This window comes from Eschrichtius robustus, chromosome 15, assembly GCF_028021215.1.
Source record: "Eschrichtius robustus isolate mEscRob2 chromosome 15, mEscRob2.pri, whole genome shotgun sequence".
Lineage (NCBI taxonomy): Eukaryota > Metazoa > Chordata > Mammalia > Artiodactyla > Eschrichtiidae > Eschrichtius > Eschrichtius robustus.
In genome coordinates, this window is record NC_090838.1 from 24,255,561 (window position 1) to 24,282,671 (window position 27,111).

A 27,111-nucleotide genomic window follows, 5' to 3' on the forward strand; every position below is an offset into this window, starting at 1 on the left:
GTGAAGCAACGCACTCCAGCCGCAGAGGGGCAGACTCCCATCCCTGCTCTGGGGGCTGCGCAGCCTGACCGCACGGAGGGACTCCCGGCGTTGCAATTCCCGGGCAGTGTGGGAGGGGTTCGGCTGAAGCTCTTTGTTTCTTCTCCTTGGAGGAGATCTGGGAGCCAAGGCTGGTGGGGTGTGCTTGTACGGCGTCCCCCAGCACCCCCGTTCCCCCGCCACGGGCCGGGTGTGTATGTGTCCAGTGGAAAAACCCTACGACGACACCACATCCTGTCGCACACAAATCAAACCCTCCACGGCTCTCAGGGCTGCAGACCAGTCCCTTGCAAGCTAACGTGACCCCCGCGGGCGCTCGGTCCCGCAGCTCCGTGTCCCCTCCCACCTTCCCACTGCCTCTTTTTTAGCTGTGCTCTCATTTGCACGCATCTTCCCAGGGATAGAAGAGACGCGTCTCGGGCGCAGCAATCCAGGTGCCACGGGCGAGGATGCCAGGGAAAGGCCTAGTTTGGGGGATGTACGCTGAAGAGGGGTCCCGAGGTGTGGGCCGGGGACGGCGAGTGGGTACCAAAGAGGGCGCTGGTTGAGGGATGGCGCCCTTTCCCCGCGCCAAGCGGTCACGTCCGGAGCGGGTCCCGGCGCCCTCCTCACACCACGGTCCTCTGCCCCCAAGTCCCCCCACCGCGGCCCCGGAGGTGTGTGCAGGGAGAGAGGCGCGGGGCGCCAACGCCCGCGGGATTGTAGGTCTGAAGTAGCGTTGACATTGAACTCCGGTCCCCTTGCGTGCGTGTGTGTGCGCGCGCGCATGGCCACGCGCGTGTTTGCGTGTGTGAGTCGTGGGGTGGGGGCCGGGCTAGAAGCTGCCGCAAACCACTGCCCTCGGGGAGCAGAGCCGAGCGCGCCCCCGAGCCGCCGCCAGCGGGAGCTGCGAGCGCCGAAGCCATTCATGATTTTGGTGACGTTATTCCAGGAGTGGGCGAGGGGGGGGCGGGGCCTCCCGGAGCCGAGCCCCGCCCCCGCCCCTATAAATACGGCTTCCTGGGCTCTTTGTGGGGCCGCGAGCTCGGTGGAGAACCGAGAGCTCCGACTGCTTTGCCGACGCTGCTGGCAGTGGGGCTGTCTCCGGGAGGCGGACCGGCGAACGCCCAGTGCCCACACTCGGCAGCCTGCCGCGCCTGTCTGCGCCCGTGACATCCTTACCCGAGACGCAGTGACCGTGTTTAAATCACAAGGGCGTGGGTCAGGCTCCCCTAGGACTTCATGTCTGTATATTTCCCCATTCACTGGTGAGTATCCTGCGCCCTCGGCGGGCATCCGTCTCGTGCCCGTGGCTGCGGGGTCCGGGCGCCTGCTCGTGCCTGCTCGGTGCGAGGGCAGCGGGCGGCGCGGGCGCCGGGCACTAACCCGCCGCCCAAGCCAGTGCAGGAGTCAACGTCAAGGTTGCAAAGGTGGGGGTGGGGAGGTGGCGCTGAGAGCATCCAGACAAAGGAAGTGAACTCGAAGCCCTCACTTAAGTGACGGCTGGGAGGGTGTGTGTACGGCCGTAGTGGGGTCGGGGGAGAACCAGGGGTCACGGCTGAACCCGGCTAATAAAAGCCCCTTTGCGGAGGGCTGCAGGAGGCGCGCGCCCTGCCTGGCGTAGGGGGCTCCTGCTCTCCCCGGGCCCCTCCCCTTTTCCTTTTTGTTTGCATGCAAGTCTTGGCGTCGAGGCCGGCGGCAGCGGGGCTGAGCTGGTGCAGCGGCGGCGTTTGCAGAGCTCCGAGGGGTGAGGGAAAACGCTCTCCCCACACGTAACCCGACTGAAGCCACAGGCAGCAGCACAGTCCCTCGCTGCACCCTCTCGATCCCTTTTCTCTCCATAGCCCCTCAACCCGACGCGCCTTTATGGGGGCCCGGGTTGGGGAGGAGCCGCCCTCACCGGGCCCGCCGGGAAGGAGCCCGGGCCGGGTGGGGGGAGGCGGAGGTTTGCACCCGACCGGGGATCGGGACTGGGAGGGATGCGCCCCGGGCGCCCGCCTCGTTGAAGAGCGAGGCCCCCGGCCGCTGGGACTTGCGCACCGGCTGCTGCTTCCTTCCTGCGCTGGGGAAGAGGAAGAGCTGTCGGGGGGCGAGCGCTGGCGGCCTGGGGCTCGCTCCCAGGTGCGGGCGCGGAGAGCCCGGCCTCGCAGGCTCCAGCTTCGCGCAGTCCTGCTCAGCTCAGAAACCGGAAAGTTCATGCTTCTTGCTTCAACTTTTCGGCCCCGCGCCACAGCCGGGAGCGAGGAGCGAACGCCCGGACACCAGGCTAAGAGCCTGGCGAGAGCCCGGTGGGCGCTCTTCTGGCCCATTACTTTGGGGGTGGGCAGTAGCCTCTCCATAACCCAGGGGGAAACTGAGTTTGGAGTTCTGGCTCCTGACCTTAAACTTGCCCGGAAGCCTAGCATCTTCTTTTAGTCTCCCCTCCCCCAACCCAGCCTGTCTCTGTTTAGAAAGGAGACTGAACTCTCAAAACAAAGTAAAAATTTCCTCACCCCGGAGGCTTGCGTACCTCTCTCCTCTGAGCGCTCCTTCCCTCCCACCTCCGGGTACCATATGGGTGAGACTTGGAAGGCCACTGGAGGCTGTGTGCCCCTGGCCACTCAAAACTTGCCAAGATGGGTGTTAAGACTCATCAGGGTTATTGTCGCCTGAGAGATTAAGGTTTGGTATTACTTTACAGTTGATTAGCATTTCATAGTTTGCAATGCTTTCCCCCCCCAGAGATTAGTCCTTTACCAAAACTGTGAGATATGCATTATTAGCATCATGGTAACAGACTAACAGTGCACCTGCAGCTGAGAGAGGTTATATGACCTGTTCAAGATCACACAGCACTTGAGTGGCATAGCTTGGACCAGAACCTATTGCTTCTGTTTCCAAATCCTGTGCCATTTCTACTCTATGTAGTAGCTGTAAAATGAAGAAGAGTTTGGTACCCCTGTTTCCTTAGATACTGTCTTTCAAAGGCCTACCCTACATTTTTTTTTTTTTTTAACCACGTGTAAAGGCATGATGGTGAAGATATTGGCTGTTGTGTAGGGAGTACACTGACTTTGGTATGTGCTATTTGGCATTACACATTCGGGACCCTGTACGTGCCCATGGCTTGTGTGAGGATAATGGAACATTTGTATCCTGCTTACAGAGTACAAAGCACTTTCACATGTCAGCCATTGGTGGGCCAGCTTGGCCCCTCTGGAAATTTCCTTTGCAGTCAGAGTCCGGGCATCCTTAAGGCTTTTAATCCAGGGGATGTTTTTCAAGCTGTGAGCTTGCAGCTGCTGTGGCTGGGGCTAGAGAAGGAGGTTGGATGGCAGATGTGAAGCTTTCAGAAAGCTGACCCCTTGGGGCTTTAAGTGGGACATTTTGCAAAAAGGAACACCAGAGAGACAGAGAGAAATTTAGGAAGGCAGCATTATTGAACTTGGTTTCTCCGAGGTTGACCTGTTATCATTATATAATAATAATATTCAGTTCCCCTAGAGACAGGTTGAATTGGTTTTAATATAGATAGACGTCCTCAGCTACTTACTGGTTTTTTTTTTTTTTTTCTAGTTCTGTCACTTAAAAGAAAATCCAGAGTCGCTCTGTGCCAGTAGGGACTAGTACAGGAGAGGAGGGAAGAGGAGGTTTGCCAGAGCGGTTTTCAGACAATGGGCTTTGTTGGTGGAGGTTGAGAGCCCTGATGCTCTAGGCTTGTAAGGTGCTTCCTCGGTGCATGAGCTCGTTTTTCAGCGAGTTCTGTTTTGAACACCTCTCATCCTGCTTCCAGGCAGTCCTCTAATTTAACAGCAGAAGGCACCGAGAGTAGGCATGTGAAAGTGCGTGTGTTTGTTGACTTTTGCTCTGGGTTTCTTGGCAGCCCTGACTATCTGAGATCAGCCGAGATGACTGAGGTGATGATGAACACCCCATCCATGGAGGAAATTGGCCTCAACCCCCGAAAGGATGGCCTTTCCTATCAGGTAAGTTCAGTACTGGCTTCCTTCTGGTTCCTTAGAGCCTAGTGTCTTTTGCTGGGGCTGGAGGCAGACTTGGTTCTGTGTCCCAGTGCTATTTGTAAGAGCTATGCGCCCTTGAGAAAGTCCCCTAATGCCAGTAAGCCTCGGTTTCTTCATCTGTAAAATGGGGCAACAATAGTCCTTACTTCACAGAATTGTGGTGAAGACTCAACATGATGAGATGACATGGATAAGGCATTCACAGTACCTGAGAGGCAGTAAGCGTTCAGAAAGCATGAGCTGATGTTATTAATTAGTCATCCTGGCTGCTGTGGACTCTCCCCTTCATGGTGGCAAAGGGGGAAGTGATAATGTGCAGTCAGTTCAGATCAGAACTTCCCTCCCCACCCAAGCCTTGGGCAGTAGCAACATTGCTGTGAGGGGCAGCTTATGGGGAAGGGTAGTCTGGTGGAGGCATTGCTGTGTCAAATGCTGCTTTCTTCCTCTGGTTGATGGTTGACCAACTGATTCCAACAGGGTTAATGTTCAAACTACTTAGAGTTGAAGAGACCTTTCCCAGAAGGGTAGCTCTCTCAGGGATGTTATTGCCAGGATCCAGCATAGAGGTTATGCTGTGTGGTGGATCCAGAATATATAAGGACCAAAAAAGTGGTCTAAGTAACACCTTCAGATTCTCAGCCCAGTGCTCTTTCTGGCCTGCCATTCGCTTTCCACTGCCCACAGCCCGCTGCAGAGACCTCCAGATAGCGCCGAGGCAGTGAACTGTTTTCAGATTTCCAAGAAGAGTGCCTATGTTATTACCTTCAGAGGAGGAAAGAGTCTGTTCTTAAGGGAAGATCTCGGAGCTAGGGAAATTGTGTAGGATGGCTGGCCGGGGAAGGTGAATGAAGTGTGATGGGCTCATTCAGCAGACATTAACTGAATGTGGCTATGGGCCATGCACTTTACAAATGTTACTCATTCACTCTTGACTGTGGGCACTGAGATGGGAATTATTGTTCTGTTTCACAGATGAGGAAACAGGGTCAGACTGAGTGGATGACTTGGGTCTCGAACTCCAAAACCTTGCTTTTCTGATGTATCATGTGTCTGTGCCTTGGGGTTGGCTCTTGGCTAGAATCTAGACTTGCTCTGCCTTAGAACCATTCCAGGGGCATTTGTTTTGTGAAGGAAGAGAAAATAGAAAGCTGGGTGGGTGTGATGGAGGGGGGGTGATCAAAGAGAGCTGAGATGAAAGCTGAGGTTGGGTAAGGTAATTTGGCAGGTGACAGCAAGAGTCATCTCAGACACACTTGGGAGGTTAGAGAAGGCCCCTTTGTTGTGTGTCAGAATGGCCAAGCCCCTTTTGCTGGCTGGAAATAAGTATTCAGGTAGCCTGAGGGGATTCAGAGGGAGGGGGGGGAAATACCCTTTCCTGGTTGGTTTTGTACCTTCCACCCTCAGAGTGGGCCTGAGAGAGACAATTGAAAGCCCCACAGCCTGTGGGAGGGTAGAAGTTTCCTCACCTACCAGCCGGGGTGTTTTTGGATACCAGTTTCCAAGCCACTGAATCAGATTGAATCTCTTTGTGGTTACAGGTGAGGTGTTTTTTGTTTTGTTTTGCTTTTTTGTTTTTTCAGTTCTGGGTTTTAGATTTCCATCACAAAACCTTTCCAGACACAGTCATCAGTATGTCTATGTGTGCTTTTTGATATTCTCCTTTTGAACGTGTTCCAGGATAAAGGGCCAGGTCCTACAGGGCAGTTTTCTTGACCTTCAGGTCATTCTGCTGGATCTGAGGGTAAGAGCAGGTGATGACCCAGGAAGGGGCTGCAGTGCTGGGTGAGGACAGCTGAATTGGGGTTGCCATGGCAGGAGGAAAATAAAATCGCCTCTGGGTTCCTAAGATAACTCGATGCTGCCTAAGAAAAGGGCCCTCAAATCTTCCTTTGTGGTGCTAGACTTAGGGCCCAGTTTTCACAGCCTCTCAGGAAATCTGCCCTGCTACCTGAGTGGGGACTACTGCACAGTTCCAAAATATCTTACCTGGAACTTCAAAGCACTCTGTCACAAGATTTCAGAAAGGTCTTCTGGTTGCCTGGTGAAGAGAAAGGGGAAAGGTGGTTATCGTCAAGCAAGCAGTATTTATTGGACACTTGCTATATGTAACGTGCTATGCTGGGCATTGTAGGAAGGGTCCAGGGCTCACGTGGGAAACTAGTATGTACATAACTGGAACACAGGCCATCTGGTGGAGCAATACGAAAGCTACAGTCAATCCAGGGATGCGTGGCAATCTAAAGGCTTGGGAGAAGGAGGTCAGACTGGGGCCGGGCCTTGAAAGAGGCTTTGAGAGGACACTTCCATCTCTAATTTTGTTGCACCTTCAGATACCCCTTGGTTTGCCCCTGTTTCAGCCAGGCGCAGGGCTGTGCAGCCAACTGGTCTGCCAATTGTCATGAGACCGGTATTTTCTGGGCCCACTCAAAGCCAGTGCCATCCAATTAAACACATTCCCACCAGAGCTCTGGGGATTGGCTGGGGCTGCACTTGGCTGGAGCCTGTCCATTGTACATGCTCAGGCTAGGCTTGGCTCTGGGGGCAGGAGATCTTTGAACTCTGTTCTTGGCATTCCTCCTGAGGGTAATAATAGTACATGGCTTTTACTGTGACCTGCTTTTCCAAGGAACTAAAAGTGGGAAGGAGACATCAATCCCAACTTGGCAGTTGAAATAGAATCTCAGACTTGTGGTTTGACCTTGAAACAAGGCCATAAAATAAATAGGCACGGTGGAATTTGTCAGTTGTTCCCCCACCTTCCAGACCTACCCAGAAGGAAGCTTTCCTGATTTCTCTGCCCCAGATGTGACCTCCTTCTTCTCCAGCACCTGTGGCATTTGTGCTTAAATGATGCTGCCGTGGTCCTGCCTGACCTTCTCCCTGCCCATGTGTCCGAGGGCAGGGGATGACTTATTCCCTCTTTGTGCCCATCAGCCATCACCCCTCCTGCAGCCCTCCCCAACCCAAGGTGCCTGCTGGCTCTGGGCCTTCACAGAGCAGGTGCTAAGTGGATGGTGGTGCTTTCAGTTAAATTGAGTCTCTTGGTTCTGAAGCTGCCCACCTTCACTTCTGCCTTAGAATTTTTAAAGGGCCTCCTCAGGCTCAGACAGATGTCTTTTTATCTCCTGAAAGATTCGGGTAAGCCCGTCTCTTGTGCTTAGGGAGTTAGCAAGTATAAAAATCCACAGAGCCGGTGCCTTGTTTTGTCTTTAACATTTACTTGGAGAATCAATTCAGTATGTGCAGTGCACGGCCGCTCTCTCACTTGGCATGAATTATGACACCCCGCGGGGTGGGTGAGTAAATGGTTACTAGAAAGTCGAGGACATGTTGGGCGGGATGGGAGTGGCGGCCAGCTCACAGGGCTGAGTGGGAGGGTCTCCATGAGGACATTTCTGCCCCTGCTGGCTGCAGCTCCCTCCCCACACTGCATCTGTCAGCCTCCTGTTCTCCGGCCCCTGGGACGGGAACGTCTGCGCCTAATGCCTTCTTCCTTTCCCTGATTCAGGGGAGCAGATCAGTGGCTGCCTTGCGGGCTCCCCCATCCCAGGTCCAGGGACCCTAAGAATGTGGCATTTCGGAATGCCTCTCTGACTGGGTCTCCTTCCGTGCTGGGCCTGAGTTGGCCTGGAGGAGGGACCTGGGCATTTGCCTGTGGACACTGATGCTGCCACCACCCAAGGGCTGTGCATTCTGGCCTTGCTGCCTAGCTTCCCCCAGCACAGTTTGCTGAGGCTTTTGCAGTTCTATCCCCCTTGCTAAGTTCTAGACAGAGATATGGCTCTTCAGTTTTCACTTAAGACTGTCCCGTTTAAAGCAACTGGACCAAGATCTTACAACTTTTATCCTTCCCAAGGCCCTTTAAATTCCTCTCTGATCAGCATACATGTCCCTCCCTGGTCACCTTTTGTATTCCTCTTGCTGTTCTTGGTCTCATACTCCTACCATTTGACGTCCACGCGCCAGTCAGATGAGGGGAGCCAGGGAGGATGCGCTGGAAGCCAGAGGTGCTAATTCTACATGTACCGCAGTGCCCCGTGTTCTGGGCCTTCCCTAAGAGCTTCCCTGCATCTTCCCCTGTTTTTCCCAAGACAGGAGGGAGGGATATCCTGGCGTTTTATAGGATAGGGAGGAGGGACAGTGGTGGGTGACCTTCTCCTGCCACAGCCCTGACGTTTGCTTCCTGCAGTCTGAGCCTCGCTTTTAGCTCTGCATTAGGACAGGTCTAATGCACTGTGCTGGCTGAGAATAGCTCCTCCCCAGACAGGAACTCTCTGCTTCTTCCATCTCCAAGGCCCAACAATAGACGACTCCTTTATCTCTCCCTCCTCGCTCTTTATCAGAAGCAGCAACTCCTCTCTCAAAGAACAGTCTCAGTTGAACCTCTAAAGTCAGGTAGCAGTTCAGAAACACTTTCTCTTCACTCACCTCTCCGCTGAGCCTTTCTTTATGAGACCCCCGAGGCTGGCTCTCCTTGCTCCCACCCGTGTAAATGCAGGTGTTGAAATCAGCGATGGGCTGGGGTTCTTGCACGTGTCTCTGTTCCGCCTCCCTCTAACCCCCGCTCACAAGGCCACTCCAGGCATAAGTCATCACCTCCCTTTGTCTCCTTCTCCTGGTGCCCTTGTCTTGTTGGTTACTCCCAGCTGTGGTACCCCACATGTTCTCAAGAGTTTTGGAGGCCCAGCTGGGCAGGCGCACAGAAGTCCCATGGTCACCAGGAAAACATCTTTCACATCAGACTTAAAAAGCCTCAGTTGTCCCTGAAGAGACATAAAGCTAAAATTCCAAAGCACTTGGCAGGAGATGTCCCCCCATGGACACGACATGCTCCTGGAATCCCAGGGAGTTTTCTTTTTCCTATCCCTACCCTGTCCACCCTGCTCCCTGCTTGGGTACAATTCATAAGAACATGAGGCAAACAGGCAGTTAGGGCCACAAGGTTCAGAAGCACAAGGAGTTCATTTCTTTGGGTGGCGTTGGGCCTGTGTCTGAACGTGCTGCCTCTTTTTGAGTCAGTGCCCAGGTCACGTCAGTTTCAGGTCACGTCTACTTTGTATGAGGGATCCAGCACCTCCCTTCAGTGCCCAAGGCCTTGACACAAACATGGTGTTCAGTGTTTTGGAATGCCCCTGGGTGAGGGCCTGCAGAGGGCTGGAATTGTTCCCATGGGGTTCCTCCCCAACACACACACTGTGGTCACAGCAGTGAGTCTGTAGCACTGCCAGGGAGAGAACAAGCTTGCTTCACTTCCCTAGCCAACGTGACACACACTGGAGCCATACAACCCGGCCTTCTCTCAAAGGGCCTGTGTTAGGCCTGAGGCCTCTCAAGCGGTGGTGTGTTCATCCCTCTCCAGACCCAGGGTCTGTGTCTTAGACGGCTCTTTGTTCCCACAATGCCGGGCACAGTGTCCTGCAAATAGTTGCTTAATGGATGCTGTATGATTGATTGGACCCTTCCTCTCTCCCTTTCCTGAACTGAGAATTATCCCTCCACCTTGGCTATCCCACGGCATGGGTTTTTATAGAGTCAGCATTTTCTCTATGGTGACCCCGTCTCCCAGGTTGGATAGAGAGGAGGATTGTACCATTAGGGAAATGGATGAGTTTGGGTGGCGTATCTTGTGACTGGAGCCAAGAGCTATTCCTGGGTGTCTAGTGAATGTCCTGAAATGATCTCTCAGGCCCGAGTCCTGAAATAATCCTCGGAGGATGAAGACAGGCCCTCATTCACAGGGGGCCCGGAGTTGCCAGGGCTTCATTCCTTTGCAGTCTCATAGACCCTGCTCCCCCCTTGGCTGTCTCTCGCCTCGCCACCTGCCCTTCCCTCATCCCGGAGCCCAGCTCAGGAGGGTTCTTGATCAGTCAATCAACTCCTGTGTCTGCTCCCCACTCCTTGACTGGGGGAGGGCCCCTCGTTGCACAGACCTATCTTAGAAAAAAATTAATATTTGCCAAAAGTTTCTCCAGCCTGTTTTGACCTCAAGGGAAGTTTGGGAGGTCCCTCAGTCCCCTCACTGCTAATATTAATTGCCTTACACTGTCAGAAGCCCCTTTTAGGTAAACTGTATAGAAGAGGCACCCAAGCATTTAGCTGAAGCGACATCGACTACTTGCAACTCGGCCAGTAATTGTACTGGAGCCAATGGGAAGGAAGGTTCCAGATCTCTCATCCAAAGGAGAACTGCCCTGAGCAAGGAGGGAAGTCACAAACCTCAGTTCAGGGGGGGTTGGTCTCTAGGTCTGACTTTCTCCTAACTTGAACCTGAAGGTGGTTCCCAGGCAGAATTAATTAGTATACCTTGAATTCATCTCCTGTCTTTACTTTGTAGAGCTTGAAACACATGTCCACCCTGGATTTGAGAGCATCCTTGGTTTTCCCAAATTCCTAACCATTTTCTCCAGACACAGCCCTATGTGTCAGTTCTAATTTATCAGCAGGTGAGCATTAGCCCGAGGTGTGTGGGCAGCCCCAGGCTCAGCCACTGATCCCCATGGGACAGAGCCTGAGATGCCTACAGAGGCACACACACACACACACACACACACACACACACCCACACTCGCATGCACTTACATGAACTCACACACACGTGCGCACACACACACGACCAAAAGGGCAGACAGCAGAATGTTAATAGCAGTTGTTTTAGATCAGAGTGCTGTAATTACAGGAATATTTTCTTTTCCTTCCCCTTTTTTGAGTAATTTCATATTTTCACTGGCAAAGTATGTATTTTATTATTCTCATGCTTACTTTTCAAATTTTTAAAGTAACATAGGCCCATTATGGAATTTTTATTTTCTTCTTTAAACTTTTTTTTCCAGTCACCATAATCTCACCATGCATAAATCGCAACTGTTAACATTTTAGCATCTTTTCCACTGAACTTATATTTTTATATGGCCAAGATCACATAAGGTTGTGTTCTGCTTTTTTACTTAATGGTATGTAAGTCATCAGCATCATATCATCACAACTTATCTTTTTTTTATAAATTAATTTATTCTATTTATTTTTATTTTTGGCTGAGTTGGGTCTTCGTTGCTGTGCACGGGCTTTCTCTAGTTGCAGCAAGCGAGGGCTGCTTTTCGTTGCGGTGCGCGGGCTTCTCATTGCGGTGGCTTCTCTTGCTGCGGAGCACAGGCTCTAGGCGCGCGGGCTTCAGTAGTTGTAGCACACGGGCTCAGTAGTTCTGGTTTGCGGGCTGTAGGGCGCGGTCTCAGTAGTTGTGGCGCACGGGCTTAGTTGTTCTGCGGCATGTGGGATATTCCTGGACCAGAGCTCGAACCCGTGTCCCCTGCATTGGCAGACGGATTCTTAACCACTGCACCACCAGGGAAGCCCACAATTTATCTTAAAAATGTTTCAAAGCCAGCATTTTAATAATTGCACAATGTTATAAAGTTACAACGTGATTTTTTCACCATTCTCCAATTGTTGAATTATTTTTAAATTGTATATATTTTTCTCTTATAAATAAGGTGATAATTTATATATAATTATATATATAAATCTTTGTCCACAGTTTATACTATTTCCTTAGAGTAGAGTCTTAGGAATAGAATTTCTGAGTCAAAAGGTGTAAGAGAGTGTGTGTGCGTGTGTGTGTGTGTGTGTTATAATTATAAAGGTGATATTAATTCCTTTTAGAAATTTAGGAAAATATAGAGAAGTACAAAGGAAATTTTAAATGCCCATATTCCTATCACTGAAATATTTTGGTATGTTTACTTCCAGTATTTTATATGCATTTTTATTAAAAAAATAAAATTGAGGTAAAACTGTATGTGCCAGAGTGAATCTTTTTTCACTTCATATAATACTGTGACTATGTTCCTGTCATTTGGTTTTCTTTGTAAAATGGCATTTCATTTTGTTATGTACCACTTATTGCTGAATGTTTAGGTTGTGGCATATTTTGTTCTTACAGAGAACGCTGCTTTGAATATCATTTTACACAAATCTCTGCACAGGTGTGATTTGTTTCCTCAGAATAAATTCCTGGAAGTAGAATTACTGAATCAAAGAGATTCAACATCATTAAGCCTTTTGATTATATATTACCTTAATAACAGAAGACAAATAAAAGAGTTTATCATAGTATAAGCTCCCAGCATGGAAAGCTCTAGCAAATAGAATCTCAGGGTTGTAAAATCTATACCAATGGGATGATGGAGGAGCTTTGTGGAGAGAGTCAGAAAGGTGTTTGGTTACTTTAAAGTGTTTGGGAGATGTTGTACATCTTCCCCTAGTTTGTTAATTGCTTATTTTGAGCAGAGATGATAACAGTTAAATGATGTTTAGGCGCCATTTAGCTGGCATTGCAAATTAGCCAGCGACATTCTTGTCCCATAGTGGGTATGTTGACATGCTCTGTGGATTACAAATGTATATGAGTTGGCAATTCCCCTACTTATCTCCTTTATTCTGTTAATGACGTTGGAGCACCGTGTGACCTTGAGGAAGACCAGGGTAGTTGCCTTGGCTTGGATACCCACGAAGGTTGAACAGAGGCACGTTTAGTCCCCTGAACCATCTTGGTTTTCCTGGGTTTCCAGGTCTGGCTCATGGAATGGTTATGGTTTAGAAATATTGCTTCCCTGGAATCAAGGATAAACTGGGCTCTTAGAAGTAGATCTGAACATAATGGAAGTCTTGGGCCAGTGTTCAAGGGCCTTCCACCCAATACCACTGCAAGGCTCCAAGTTCTTTGCAACAGGTAAACAGCCTAGGCCAATGTTCCAGTAGAGTCCACATATGCCTGGTGGTTTACAAAGTTAATTTAGGTGTTGCACAGACAAACTTTGAAAATGTTAGTGTATTTTATGGTTATTACCTATGACAAGTAATACTACTTTTCCATTTATGTAGTTATAGAATTTTTTTTTTTTAATGTTTTCAACAAGTGAGTAAAGAAAAAATATAATTGAGCCATAGTGTGTATGTGGATGGGAAAGCGTAACCATGGTGGTGCCTGACTTCCTGTGACTGGCGTCACTGTTGTTACCATGAAGGAATTTTTTTTCTTCGAGAGTTGAATCTGTCCTCTTGGACGGAAGCATTCTTAAAGATAAGCTAATACTAAATTATGACTTCTGTATTTCTTTGGTCATTTGCCCCCTTGGATATAGCAGTTAAAGCCATATCAGAAACGTTCTTGGCTGTTTTCCTTGGCACCCTAATATTGGAGGTTTTAATGCCAAATTACTTCTTAAGCAGGTTCTATGTATACACCCCTTCATGTTTTAACAACGTGTTAAAACCAGAGGACAGCTGCCCCTGAGGTTCACAGAAACTTTGAAGGGATACGACAGCAGAGAGCATTTTGGAGAAATCAATTTCCACGTCTTTGGCTTCCTTCTGTTGCTTTTCTAAAATTGCGTTTCCTGAAGACAGGCTTCACCAGTTTTCTTTTCCTACCTTTCCTATCAAATTGCCCTCCACCCCCTTTGTAAGAGGACCTGCTTCTCACCTACGTGAATCTTTTAAGGTGCCTTCCCAGGGTATAGAAACCTTAGGAGAATCGAACAGATGGACCATTTAAAAATGTTACTGTCTAAGAAGCTTCATAAATCCCACCTATCTATAAAAAAACCAGTGAAAAATTACCTTTGTGTTTAATAATTATTTGTGGTATGTTTATTGATTACTTATATACTAATAGCTGCAATAAGCGAATCAAGAATTTTATTTTTTTAACTAACAAGCCTTAGGGTCATGGGACATAAAAACATTAAAAGCCAATTTACAAATACATTTTTTTTTTTTTTAATTATTTGATTATTTATTTATTTATTTATCTATGGCTGTGTTGGGTCTTCGTTTCTGTGCGAGGGCTTTCTCCAGTTGCGGCAAGCGGGGGCCACTCTTCATCGCGGTGCGCGGGCCTCTCACTGTCGCGGCCTCTCTCGTTGCGGGGCACAGGCTCCAGACGCGCAGGCTCAGCAATTGTGGCTCACGGGTCCAGTCGCTCCGCGGCATGTGGGATCTTCCCAGACCAGGGCTCGAACCCGTGTCCCCTGCATTGGTAGGCAGATTCTCAACCACTGCACCACCAGAGAAGCCCCACAAACACATCTTTTTATTGCAGAGAAGTATGAAAAAAGCTAATGACTAAAAACTTTCAAACATGAAAATACATTAAGATAAAATTCTATGGAGCAGTAGAATGGAGATACATTTTCAAGTAGAGAAAGGAATAAGATTTGACTTCCGAGCTTGTTTATGAGTTTTTAAAATAGGTGATGGTAGATATCAAATTGCTATGGTGTTTATAAGCCATTGAGTACTTATTTAAAAGAGTGGCATAAAAGTTTATTTTAAAATGGTAATATTTATAATATAGCAGAAGTTTTAGGTGTTGGTTTTAAAAGGTGTGAAAGGAGACAATTTTTCAAAATTCTTTCAATTCTTTCAAAATTCTTTCAATTCTTTCAAAATTCTTTCAAGATTCTTTCAGTCTCCAAGTTTGGAGATTGTGGATATATATATTTTCCTTGGGATCGAAACTGAGATACCGTAGCATCTCAGAGTGGGAGGGTACCTTTGAGACTGGGCCAGTCTCTATCAGATGTGGGAATGCACTCTACAGTAGCGTGGCATTGGGTCACTTACGTGTTCTTTGGACACTGCCAGTGATACGGAGCTCAGAACCTTTCAGCGCAGCGGGATTATGGAATATGAATCTGGATAACTGGTTTCTAATCTTGGCTTTGCTACTGTCTATGTCATTTCAGGCGACTCCCAGCATCTCTTTGGGCCTTGCCTTCCCCATCTGTAAGGGAGAGAGTTGATTCTATCATTTTTGTTAGAAGTTGTATAATGCGGTGAAATCCTCCATTCTGATCTTAGATAGGCCCCCTGGAGTTAAAAAAAAATCTGCTCTCTCTTAGACTTCATGTCACCCTTTTAAATATTTGAAGGTACCTCTTATGCTCCCCTCAAATCTTTTCCAGTTTTAAAACATATTATCCTGCAACCTTGACTTATGGAGTCATCTTTGTGAAGGTATTTTTTCTCCAGGCCATTGGCTCTCAAATTTTTAAATCTCAGTCCCTTTTACTTTTTAAAAAATTATTTAGGACCCCTAGAGATATTTGTTTATGTGGATTATATCTTTTGATATTAAAACAGTTTAAAATTTTTATTATTTATTAATTCCTTTAAAATGACAATAAAACCATTACATGTTAATATAAGTAATGATTTTTAATAAAAATAAATATATTTTCCAAAACACACAAAAAAGTTCAGCACAAAGAAAGGTTTCACATTTTTGCAAATCTGTTTGATATCTGACTTAATAGAAGACAGCTAGAGTCTCACATCTGCTTCTGCTTCCTATCTGTTGTGATTGGTGTTGGTTGAAGTACATGAAGAAAATCTGGCCTATGCAGATATGTACTTAGAAAAGGGAGAAATATTTTAGTAGCCTTTTCATATATTTTTCTTTGGTATTTTGGCAAAACTCAGTAAGTGGTAGTTTCTTAAAGGTTAGTGGTAATGTGGAATCTGAAACCTTATCAATGAACTTTCTGTACTCTTACATTAAAATTCATTAGCCTATCTTGCACTTTGAACGAATCTTTTACCCATGCTTGGTTTCATAACATGCTGTACTGATCATTTGGAAAATATGGGTTTGCTGAGTTATGCAGATCTTCCAAAGTTAACACATTTTGTTACATAATATCAAAAAAGTCACATTAGTTAATATCTCCACTGGTCTCATCAGAAATTCTTCAACTGATAGGAAACTGTCAAGATTATGGTGGCTGATACAAGTTTTCCAAAATTCTAATTTTTGCTTGAGACCTCAGTTTTTATCATTGGTAACAAATACCATCAGTCATTTTCTTTGAAATATCAGGCTCATTTTCTTTGAAATATCAGGCTCAGGTCTGCCAAATACCCAAGTCTGAATAACCATGGTTATTGGTCAGTCATTCTTTCAACTAAAAATGGTGTCCCATGGAAAAAGCGGCTAGTTCAGCTCGCAACTCAATCCCATAAATGCTTTTCTGCGAGACAACCATTGTGCTCTGATGTGCACCAGAAGTGTTGTATGCCGACTTTGCATTTCATCACAGAGTATATTAAAACAACATGTACTTAACAGTCAATATTTAATAAAAATTAATCTTTACTGCTTCATCAAGGACATGAAGTTTTTTTTTTTTAATTGCGAGTGGGAGGTGGTGAAGAATACAATGACGACCAGCACAGTTTGCTGCTGCCGCCATCATTATTTCTTGCTCAGGTGCCAGCAAATTCACCCACCGTTGCTTTTTATACCATTAGTGCAAGTATCAACACAGGAAAAACGGCAAATAACATCTTAGTATTACTAAGAAAATATTTTAACTCCATGGACACTCTGTCCCTGAAAGGAGCTCAGGAATTAAGCTTTGAGAACCACTGCTCTAGACTGAACAGAATGTGTCTGATCAGACGCCAGCTGGGCATCACCTCCCTGTTAGCGCAGATGGTGTAGATGGCCTCCATGAGATTAGCGGACCTCTAGGAACATAGCCCTGTTTGCTTCAATGTTTTCACATCAATACTGCAGTTGCGATCAACTATAATCTCCAGGCCTCTTTTACTGGACCTACTATCAAGCAAGGCTTCCTGTTGGAGAGGGGAAGAAAAGTTTTTAACTTAAAGAAAGATACAAACTAGCTGATGACCTCACTTTGGGAAAAGGTGAGTTGGAGGTGATGGATGTCATCCAAGTGGAGACTTTCACAGATAGTGGGAAGGGCAGTGAAGCCGTGGATTGGGGACTCCTCAGCCTAAGATGGAGAGTGGAAGCCAGGAAGCTGCCTGAGTCCAGAGAAAAGCCTAGGGTGACACCAAGTCCAGGGAGGGCACAGGGAAGGTGGGGTTAGACAGGTCAGGTGAACCTGAGTAGGGTCATGAGAATCAGGAGAGAGCGTAGATCTTGAAGAAGGCTGGCCTGGTAGTGTGCTGCAGAGGTCGTGGTGACTGAAGGCCAAGCAGGGCCCTGGGACTGGGCTGTAAGCAAGTCCTCAGAGACTTGAGAGTGGTTTCCATCCAGCGATGGTTTTGGAAGCCATGTAGTAGGGGAACCCCAGACAAGAAGAGAATGGGAGGCTATGGGACCAGGCTAAATGTTCAAGATTTTTGTCTCCAAAACAAAGAATGAGGGAATGGTTGGAAATGGCAGCCCTGTCAGTCTGGGCTTTCTGAGAGAGGGTGTGTGGCTGTGGGACACCTGGGTGACACCAGCAAGAGAGAGAGAGAGAGACGCCATCCCCCAAGGCCCAGAGATGACTGGGAAGCATGTCTTCTTTTCAAAGGGCAATTATGAGATAGTCAGGGGGGATATTTGGATGGGGGTGTTTGAAATCATCCTTTGCCAGATAGCTGCAGTGTTTTCTTACCACCCTGGAGAACTTTGAGAGATGTTCTGTAACATTACAAAAGCCCCATCAGCTCGCTGGGCCCGAATTATCTGCAGCAATTAGTGCTAATTAATTGGAATTTGGAACTCCTAACTTGCAGGATGGGTGTGTGTTGGAGAGATGTTTATGAAAGATGGTGTTTATCCAGAGGATTTCCTTTTCTTTTAAGTTTCAAGGCTGGAGGCTTAAGCATCTTTAATCCAAAGGAAGGAGATAACAGTTGTTATAAAGCCCCAAATCTCTGCTCAAGTCTCCTGTAGGATTAGAGACATCAGAGAAGTGTAGGAGAGGGTGAGGTGGATAGTCTGTAACCCCAGTCCAGGGGAGATTTGAGTGACGTGAGTCTCAGGGATGGAGAATGAGGTCATTAGCATCCGAGTGGAGATGGGAGAATGTTCTTCCCCATCCCCTGAGTCCAGGCAGTAGCCACTCTGCCCCTTTGCTATAATTCTTTCTGTTCTTGCCGCCACATTTCACTTTGAAAAGTCAATAAAATGCAAATAATAATGATGATGATAAAATAGCAGGAGGCAAGGATTTCAAAGAACGTATTTCTTGCCTTCACGTATTGTTAGGGGACAAAAAGCAGGGTGTACTTTTCTTTTGAATTAGCTGCCCCTCATTCACTCGGCCTTTGGCAGAGCAGGATGCTGGTAGAGATCTGCCCATTGTTATAAACCAGCCCTTCCTAGGAACGAATAAACACACAAGGCCAATCCATTGTTATTCTCCAGGAAAAATAAGAAACCCAGGCGGCAGGCCCCTAGAGTAGGCTGGGGGAAGGAGGGGGGATGCGTAATGGGGAGACTTACGCTGCAGGGGCTTCCACTGAAAGGCCAGGATCTGGACAAGGCAGTGGCTTCCATTCCAGCTGGCCTAACCCATGCCCTGGGAAAAGAGAGGTACTGTAGGGGAAGTGATGAACCATTTGTCCAAAGAACCTGGCCTAGACTTTGTGAGCACAAGCCCAGGAGTGCTGCTGATTTCCTCCTGTCCCAAGCCACAGCTACAGACGTTCCAGTGCCTTATTGTAAATGCTCCCTGGGGACCCCCGCTTTACCTAATAAGAACCATCATTAGGAATTTAAAGTTTATAGAACATGTTCAGACATACCTGTATTTAATTCTCTCCAAAGCCCTATCAGATGGGAATTAGTAGTAATCCCAATTTATAAATGAGGAAAGGAGGGCGATGGGCGTCCCCGTCTTTGAGCCTGTTGGGTTCCGTGCTGGCACTCAACCTGAAGCATCATGTAATCCTTTCAACAATACTGTAGAGTGGAAATTCCTTCCTCATTTTACTCAGGAGGCAGCTGAGGCTCGGAGAAGTTAAAACGATTGACCCCAGTCATAGAGATAATAAGGCATGGGGACAAGGGAAAAGCCAGATCTTTCAGACTCCTGGTCTACCTGCGGGAGTGGTGATTTTCCATCACAGGTTTGAGGTTGATTTCTACCCCCTCCTCTGGAACCAGAGAGGGGAGAGACACACTGTGTGGTTTTGGATGCTGAGGCAGATCCCTCTTGGGGCCTTGGAGAGCCACCTGGTTATTCATCGCAGGCCCTCTGTCCCACCTGCCCTCTCCCCCCCACCCCAACATGCCTCTTTCCTCTGTTCCACCCCAGCAAAGAGGAGCAGGATGGCCAAGCTCCCTGGGTCTCAGCTTGCAGAACTGGTAATTAGCCCTTTGTATCTAGTTAACCACCTTTCATCTCCTCTACCTGCTGGTGTCCGCTTTCCCTATTAGCATATCTCAGCTCTTTGCCGAGCCCTCCACCTTCTTTGTGGCCAGCTCGGGTTGTTTGTCAGGGTTGATGGCTGAGGGATGCATGCACACAGGGGAGGGCTGCTCCAACCAGAGTCGCTCACATTTTCCATCCTAGGTGCCAGGCATCTCTCTCCTCTCCCACCCCAGAGGCAGTCAGGTTTAGGTCACCTGGCTTAGAGGCAGACAGTCGATAGCTAGGCCCCCAAATTTCGGGCCTTTGGAGCCCTGGTATTACCTTTCAGTTCCCCTCCGTGGGTGAAACGGGAGCCGACTGACCGGCGACTTTTATACTTTCAACAAAAGCCTGCTGACTAATTCCTCATCTCCAGGAGCTCACCTTCAACCCCAGACTTCTCTGCTCTGAGGCCTCTCATGTCGGTCTATTAGCCAAACATCCTGAGCTTTCCTGGACAGTCCTGCTTTCACTGTCCTCATATTTATCTATTTATTTGTGTAGCTATTTCAATTTATATTAACTTTACATATTTCATATAAATTTATATTAATAAAAATGAAAGGGAATTAAAAATTTTAGCCTCAAGTGCTTAAGAGACACATGTGGCTGGTGTTTACCATTGGACAGTGCAGATAGAAAATATTTCCATTACTGCGGAAAGTTCTGTTGGACAGCTCTGATCTACAGGCAGAAATTCCGGTATATTGGCATCCAAACTACATCTCACAGACCGTTTCTTCTTAGAAGGTCCTAAAGCTCCTTTGACCTTTTTTTTTAAAATTTATTTTGTTTATTTAGTTTTGGCTGCGTTGGGTCTTCCTTGCTGCATGTGGGCTTTCTTCAGTTGCGGTGAGCGGGGGCTACTCTTTGTTGCAATACGTGGGCTTCTCATTGCTGTGGCTTCTCTTGTTGCGGAGCCTAGACTCTAGGCACGCGGACTTCAGTAGTTGTGGCACATGGGCTCAGTAGTTGTGGCTCGCGAGCTCTAGAGCACAGGCTCAGTAGTTGTGGCACACGGGCTTAGTTGCTCCGCAGCTTGTGGGATCTTCCCGGACCAGGGCTCAAACCCGTGTCCCCTGCATTGGCAGGTGTATTCTTAAAACCACTGTGCCACCAGGGAAGCCCCTCCTTTGACCTTTTGAGTGAACTCATTTGAGTTCCCAAAATGTCAGATCCTGTTGGGATTGGAGGCCACCTGGCAAAGGATGCCTTTGAAGAAGTGTCCCCTATAAAATTGACCATGACCAAGTTTGAATGCCTGCTGTTCCCCACAGTGGGACATGCGGGACCCGGGATGTTCTTGGTGCATGTGATCTCCAAGATGTCATTTGCAAAGGAGGGAACTTGGTGTCTATTAGTTTCATCCAAGCCATCAGCCCTGGCAGCCGAGTGTAACAGCTGGTCGTGGAGTCCAGTGTTGGTGGACAGAGGAAGGGGCAGGGCTGAGAGAATCACAGCTGGGAGGGATGCTTCGTGATCTGTCCTGCCCTGGAGGGTGAGGGTGGGAAATGCCTCTCAGAGCCTCCCCATCTTCCTTTCTGGACACCTTAGAGAGGAGCCTTTTGCTTCAGAGAGAAACGAAAAGGATTTTTTCCCCCTTCTCCAGTCCAAGCAGAAGGGGCGCTTTGGGGTAAGAGGTTTAACCAGAAGCAGTTTCTTTTTGGAACAGGGGCAGTGCTTTATTCCTGGCCAGTTCCTGCAGGCAAACAGCATGCCGGGCTGGCCTGCTGCCCCAACTCTACCTGTCATGTGCTTGGCAAGTCTGACTTGAGTCCTTTTTTCCACTGCCTTCCCCACCCCGTCAAATTGCCGTTGCAACCTCTCATTTTTTTTCTGCTGCCTAGATGATTAAAAAGCATGACTTAGTGGAAAAATCTTGACCTCCTTGGGGTCAGCCTCTTAGGCAGCTGTCAGAGATAAGATTGTACTGGCAAAATACTCAGCTTTGCTTTGCAAGGCTTTCTGTCTGGATGTGAGGAAATGAGAAGCTGTTTGGTTCTGGGTGCGTTTTGTTTGTCTTTGGAGAGAGCTACAACTTTCAGAGGCATAAATTGGTATTTGATAATACAATATAATCTCTGATGGGAGGGTTAGATTATTATAGTGATTTTTTTAAATGTACTTAACAGGCTTTGTAAAAGGAAACAAAGTTTCTTTTTCCATGGCGCCTGCTTTGAGCAATTCAGGGAGCAAAGTTCTCTGGCAAGTAAGCAGTATCAGAAGTTCAATGCTCAGACTTCCCCCAAGGACTTACAAGACTTAATTGTGTGGCTCCCGGTATGAAAGGCATTGTTTGGAGTTATTTTAATCACTGTGTTAGTATTGCTGCCTCTTGCTTGGAGTTTGAAACTGCTGTTGGAGACTGCTCTCGCAGCCCTGTTGAAACTGCTCCAAAGAGGACATTCCAATTTGACTTTAGCGTACGTCTTCAAAGCATTTTATCATCTCTGTATTTGCCCAGGATTTGCACCCACCTAGTGAGACCAGAAGGCCACTTCACTTCTTAAAAAGAGAAACTGAGGCCCGGGCGTTTGAGAGGTCTTGGTTAGGGTTGTACAAGTGATGTCAAGGTTGATGTGGCTTGACGCTATGTGTTGTCAAATGAGCGCCTCATTCGAAGTCCTGTGGGTCTGAGTTTGGGTCCCCGTTCAGCCGCTTCCTAGCTCTGTGGCCTTGAGTAAGTCACTTGCCCTCTCTGCGCTTCAGTTTCCTCATCTATAAATAGTGATCACACCACTGCATACTTCAGAGGATTATTGTGGAGACTGAGATCCTGCTCAGCGAATGTGCCTGGCATATCTTCCGTCATCAGCAGCATCCTTATTTGAACACTCTTCCCCCTACTTTTAGTTGAAGACGCATTCCCAGCTTAGAACAAAATCATATGCCCTCCACCCTTGTTGTCCTCTTCCTCCTTCTGCTGGCCTTGCCGCTGCCTGTCTCTCTGGCTCTTCCTCAGCGTGGGCGGTCATAGTTAGGAGCCGGCGCCACCTCTCTCAGCCAGGGAGTCACAGCGTAGGCCCAGCCCTGGGCTTGAGGCCAGAGGGTAGAGGCAGGGGCCCAGGGCTGTCTTGGGCCAGGTGTCCATCCCCCTCTTGCTATTTCGCAGCTCTATCCTTGAAGATTTAGAACAACTGTTTGGACTGGGCAGCTCATCTTCTGGACCTAGCTGCCCAGATGGTCATCCTGGGGCCTGAACTGCCAAATGGGCCATTAAAGCCTAGGGTCTTGCCCACCCTCCCTGGTCAGTTTTCTGTGAAGTGGGCATGTTGACCCAGTGGCGTCCATTCATCCTTCAAAAGGCACAGGTGCTGAAGACAGGAGATCGAGGTTTGAATCCTGGCTCTTCCTTGTGACCCTCAGAGCCCCAGGGTCTCTCTGCTCCTGGGCAGCGGGGGAGGGGGGGGGAGGTGAGGCCTACCGGAGGTGACATCTGAAAAAGCTTTGTAAACTGTAGCATACTTTCCACCCGTGGGGTTCCCCTCACTCATGCCCAAAGGTTGTGCTCGGAAGGGCACCTGTGTCCTCACCCACAGCAGGGGGCTCCGGCTCCCCAGAAGAGAAGTGAGGAGGGGCCCAAGTAAGCCACTTGACCTTCTCCCTGCTCGGCATGTGGGTCTGTGCGCAGAGCCCAGGCCAGAGGCAGACCTGCAGGGCTGGCTGCATCAGGAAGAGAAAGCCCGCAGGGGGCGTCATCTTTCCCCGTGCCTCCCTTCACCCCACTAGCCTAGCCCCTCCCTGCCTTGTTTTCCTCCTGGCCGCCATTACGATACTGTTTATAAGCCTCGTTAAGTCTTTAATGATGCCTGGTTGTGCAGCTGGCTTAAGACTTAATCCCCCAGCAATAGGGCTTTATTGGGTAAATGGTTAATAATCACTCGTCTGCAGGGATTGGGGAGGTTGTGTTGAGGCCCCTGATTCCCGGAAGCCCCATGTGGCCCCTGACATGGTCAGGGACTTGATGGGGACAGCACAGCGTGGGGCTAGGTGCAGTAAGATTGGGTACCCTCGTAACACCCCAGAAGTTGGGAAGGCCTGAGTTTCTAGGAGAGCACTTCTACTACCTCCAAGGAACAGAGCCAGGCACGGGGAACCCCCGGGACCTCTTCAAATGTGTGTCTCCACCCCCTCCAGGGTCTACTTTCCTTTCTTTTGCCATTAACAAGCTGTGTGACCCTGAGCAATTCTCCTGACCCCTCTGGGCCTCAGTTTCCTTATCTATCAAATGGAGAGGTTGGAGGAGATGGCCTTGCAGGTGCCGTGTGATTCTGTGAGCCCCAGCGTCCCAGACAGTCTCCTCTCTCCGTCTCTCTGGCGTGTCCCCGAGGGCTGTGTGTGGCAAGAGGCCAGCAGCCCATCGGATTAAGCACTTAAGCTGCTGGGCAAAGAATTGGGTCAGGTGTAGTCACAGGGCAGTGTGCGCAAAGGGAATCCGCAGAGCCTGGATTTTATAGCCTGGTTTGGGGTTTCTCCCAGCTCTGGTCAGGACACACAGTAGGCATCAGAAAAAGGAACCTCGTTGACAGGACTCTGGAAAGAGAAGTAGACTCTTTCAGATGTAGAGCCGTCAAGGAGCCAGGTGTTGTTTACAGGTGAAAAAATAGCCTGGGATTATGTTCCCACGTGCCTGTGTCTGGGGCCATGCCTTCAACCCTGATTTGACTTTGACTTTACAGCTACAGCGAGATCAGAACCCTTCTCCTTGAGGGGCACGTGGTATTGGCCACGGACTTGGGAGTCAAACAGACCTGGGTTTGATCCCATTCTACCACTGCTCGTTTCCAGGCTGAATGGTTTGGGCAACCTCCTTCTCCAGGAATCTCCTGGGATTCTTTCAGGTGGCGTGAGCAGCACGTATGTTTCTGCCTGACTGTGTTGGGTCCAAATTATATATGTAAAGTACCTGGTAGGTGCCAATAATTATCCTGGGAGGAATTTAATGTTATGGCACCTGTTGTATGCATTGTACTTCTAGAGTAAAATGCTTGCTGCAAATGGAGATGTGACTTACTGTGGACATGATTTTGAGTTCTTTTATCTGAAAACAAAACCGAAAAGTACAAACACAAATTTGGTGGCACTGCCATGAAAACTTTCAGCTTCAGGATTAGTCTGGGTTTCCTTTGTTGCCCCAGAGTTTGTTCCCTGGCTCCTGCCTGATGCTCTGCAGTATCCCACCTGCTGCTCCCCAGTATCCCAAGGGCGTAGCATGGTCTCTGGTGTATAGCGGGGGCTCGGTCCTGCACGTGTACATGATGGGGTTCTCCGCTTCTATTTCAGATCTTCCCTGACCCGTCAGACTTCGACCGCTGCTGCAAACTGAAGGACCGTCTGCCCTCCATCGTGGTGGAGCCCACAGAGGGGGAGGTAGAGAGCGGGGAGCTCCGGTGGCCCCCAGAGGAGTTCTTGGTCCAGGAGGATGAGCAGGACAACTGTGAAGAGACACCGAACGAAGACAAGGAACAGTAGGGTCCACGCCGGCTCCCACAGGGTCACACCAGACAGCATCTGTACCCGAACTGTGTTCTTTCCCGCTACCATGGAAGGAGAGCATGAGCCACAATAGTTCTGAAAAAGTCAGATGATGGCTTCCGTTTTGCACCTGCAAATCACTGAGTTGGTTTTCTTTTCTTTTCTTTTCCTTTTTTGAGATGTCAGGCAGCGGAGCCCTCTGCGACAACACGCCAGACCTTTGAGAAAGGAAGCTGCTTAGAGCAGGGGTTGGGGGGTGCGGGGAGGTGGGCGTCTTGGAGATCTTTATCTGAACTCAAGCAGGCTGGGGGCAGCCGTGGGATTCCAGTGGGCTCTGGGGGTGGGGTGGGATGGGAGGATGTGCAAAGCTAGCAAGGAACGTCTGAGGCAAGAAAACAAACAGGAGATGAAAGAGAAAAGGCACATTTTAAAGAAAACATTGAGCAGAGAAGTGCAGCCAGGAAGTACCTACCCAGCAAGCATTCGCTCTGGCTGCTGGGACATCAGACAACAAAGTCTTCATCTCTCTCTAGTTTTGCCCACTGCCAGCCTTTGTTTTTGTTTCGGGTGTGTTGGTCTGTAATGGGGAGGCAGGCAGAGGAGAGCAGTGGAGGCTGGCTACCTGCAAAGCCAGCTGGAGGTGATGCCGATGCCAGGAACGCCTCCCGTTTCCTTCTCCAGACCCTCCCCTCAGGCCCTAGCAGGTGCGCATGCCCCTGTAATCTGGAGGTTTTTAAAGAGGCCGCAATGTTGAGCGCTCCCCTGATTTATCCTTTTTGCCCCCCAACCCTTCTGGGAGTAGCGAGAGCCCTTCCCACCCTTGTTGGAGGGCCGATGTAGATGCTTGGACACCAAGGTCCATCCCCACCTGCTCCCCCCAGACTTGCTCTCCCTTTGGGCAGAGGCACGGAGTGGTGGGCTCCCCCAGGCTGGCCCTTCCTCCTCCTCATCTCCACCCTCCCAGCCCTGGCACAGCGGTCAGGCCGGGTGGCTGCCAGCCCTGCCGCAGATTCCAGCCAGCCTGGCCGGGCACAGCACCCATTCCCACGTGGGATTTTGGCCTCTTTTTCCGGTGGGAGCTGAGTGGCACACGGAGGAGGCTTTTTCTGTTTCTGGTTGGGGAAGTGAGCTTTTAACGCAGGTCCTGAGAGCTGGCAGGGCCTGGGAGTTATAGGATGGCAGTGACGGGCTCTCATGCGGCAGCCTGGGGATTGAATTTGAAACTAAAGGGTGTCATGAGATCTTGGGCTTCTTCCACGGTGTTCCTGGATGCAGGGGGGAGGACGGTGCGGTGAGGGAGCGTCATTCCTCCTCACCTCCCACCTGACCCCTGCAAGGGCAAGTTGCAAGAGAAGGCTAGCTTGGACTTAGAGCTTCTCGTCATAGTTAAGAACCATCTGGAGCTGCAAAGATTGCAGGACAAGCCCTTCAGACCATCTCTATCTCAGAGCAGGACTGTGCAGCCAAGAGGTGAGCTCAAGACCCTCCCTGGGGCTGAACTCCGCCAGCGGAGGCACCCACCACGTCTCCTCAGGGCTGCAGTCAGTCCAGCTTGATCCCAGTTGGGACATGCATGTAGAGTTGTACTTAATACCTCAAGGTTAGTGTGGCTCTGGAGAACGCTGGTGCAGGAGGACCAGCGTGTGCTGTTGTCACATCAGCAGGACTTGGTCCTGGGAAGCCAACGCTCACCCCCTCACCCCTCTGACCCCAACCTCCGTGTTGTCTGCTTGTGTTGTACACACCGATGGCAATAACTTCCTCCAGCACCTCGAGCAAGTGGGAGAGGCCTGCAGCCTGCCCTGCGAGGGGGCTTCTCGCTCTCGCTCTCCCTCTCCTTCTGTTTTGGCTGCAGGGAGCCTTTCCCAGTTACCCTCACACCCCCGCAGCTGCAGCTCTCATCCCGTGCCTCCCTGTGTGGATGGGGTCTTGCCTTTGAAAATCCCATGTTTCTGTGTCCCCCTCTCATCTGCTCCCCTGTATCATCTGTCCTGGTCTTGCCGTCTGATGGGAACGTGCTTGTAAACTGCATAACAAATCTACTTTGTGTATATGTGTTTATGGGGGTGGTTTATTAGTTTTGCCGGTCGCTAGACCCCTTTGTACGGTCACGTGGAGTCTGAGCTGGCCAGGGGCTGACAGCTTAAGTCAGGACCCTCAGCGGCGAGCCTCTTGGGGCGACCCAGCTGCTCTTGGACAAGTGGCTGAGCTCCTGTCTGGCCTCCTCTTTTTTTTTTTTTTTTTTTTTTAAGTAACTTGTGTGTATTTCTAACTGATGCTATTGAAACAAAACAGAACAAAACAAAAAACCCCCTAGTATTTCAGTAAAAATGCCTGTTGTAAGATGAACCTCCTGTAACTTCTATCTGTTCTTTTTTGAGGCTCAGGGAGAAACTAGCATTTTTTTTTCCAAACTACTTTTTGTCACTGTGACAGTTGTAAATAAAGTTTGAAAATGCTTTCCA

At 49.1% G+C, this 27,111-nt stretch overlaps 1 protein-coding gene across 1 annotated transcript; it reads left to right on the forward strand.

Moving 5' to 3' along the window:
* Positions 1-1,041: 1,041 nt before the first annotated feature.
* Positions 1,042-27,111, forward strand: LBH (LBH regulator of WNT signaling pathway). The gene is made up of 3 exons (XM_068563941.1): positions 1,042-1,286; positions 3,881-3,983; positions 24,455-27,111. Exons 1-3 carry the CDS (start codon positions 1,261-1,263, stop codon positions 24,641-24,643), a joined length of 318 nt encoding a protein of 105 aa, XP_068420042.1. The 5' UTR covers positions 1,042-1,260; the 3' UTR covers positions 24,644-27,111.

Excerpts from the sequence above, each read along its gene's own strand:
- LBH (XM_068563941.1), top strand. The coding sequence starts at position 1,261 with ATGTCTGTATATTTCCCCATTCACTG. Across the intron at positions 1,287-3,880 it reads GTATATTTCCCCATTCACTG|CCCTGACTATCTGAGATCAG; the intron begins GTGAGTATCCTG and ends GTTTCTTGGCAG. Across the intron at positions 3,984-24,454 it reads AGGATGGCCTTTCCTATCAG|ATCTTCCCTGACCCGTCAGA; the intron begins GTAAGTTCAGTA and ends CTTCTATTTCAG.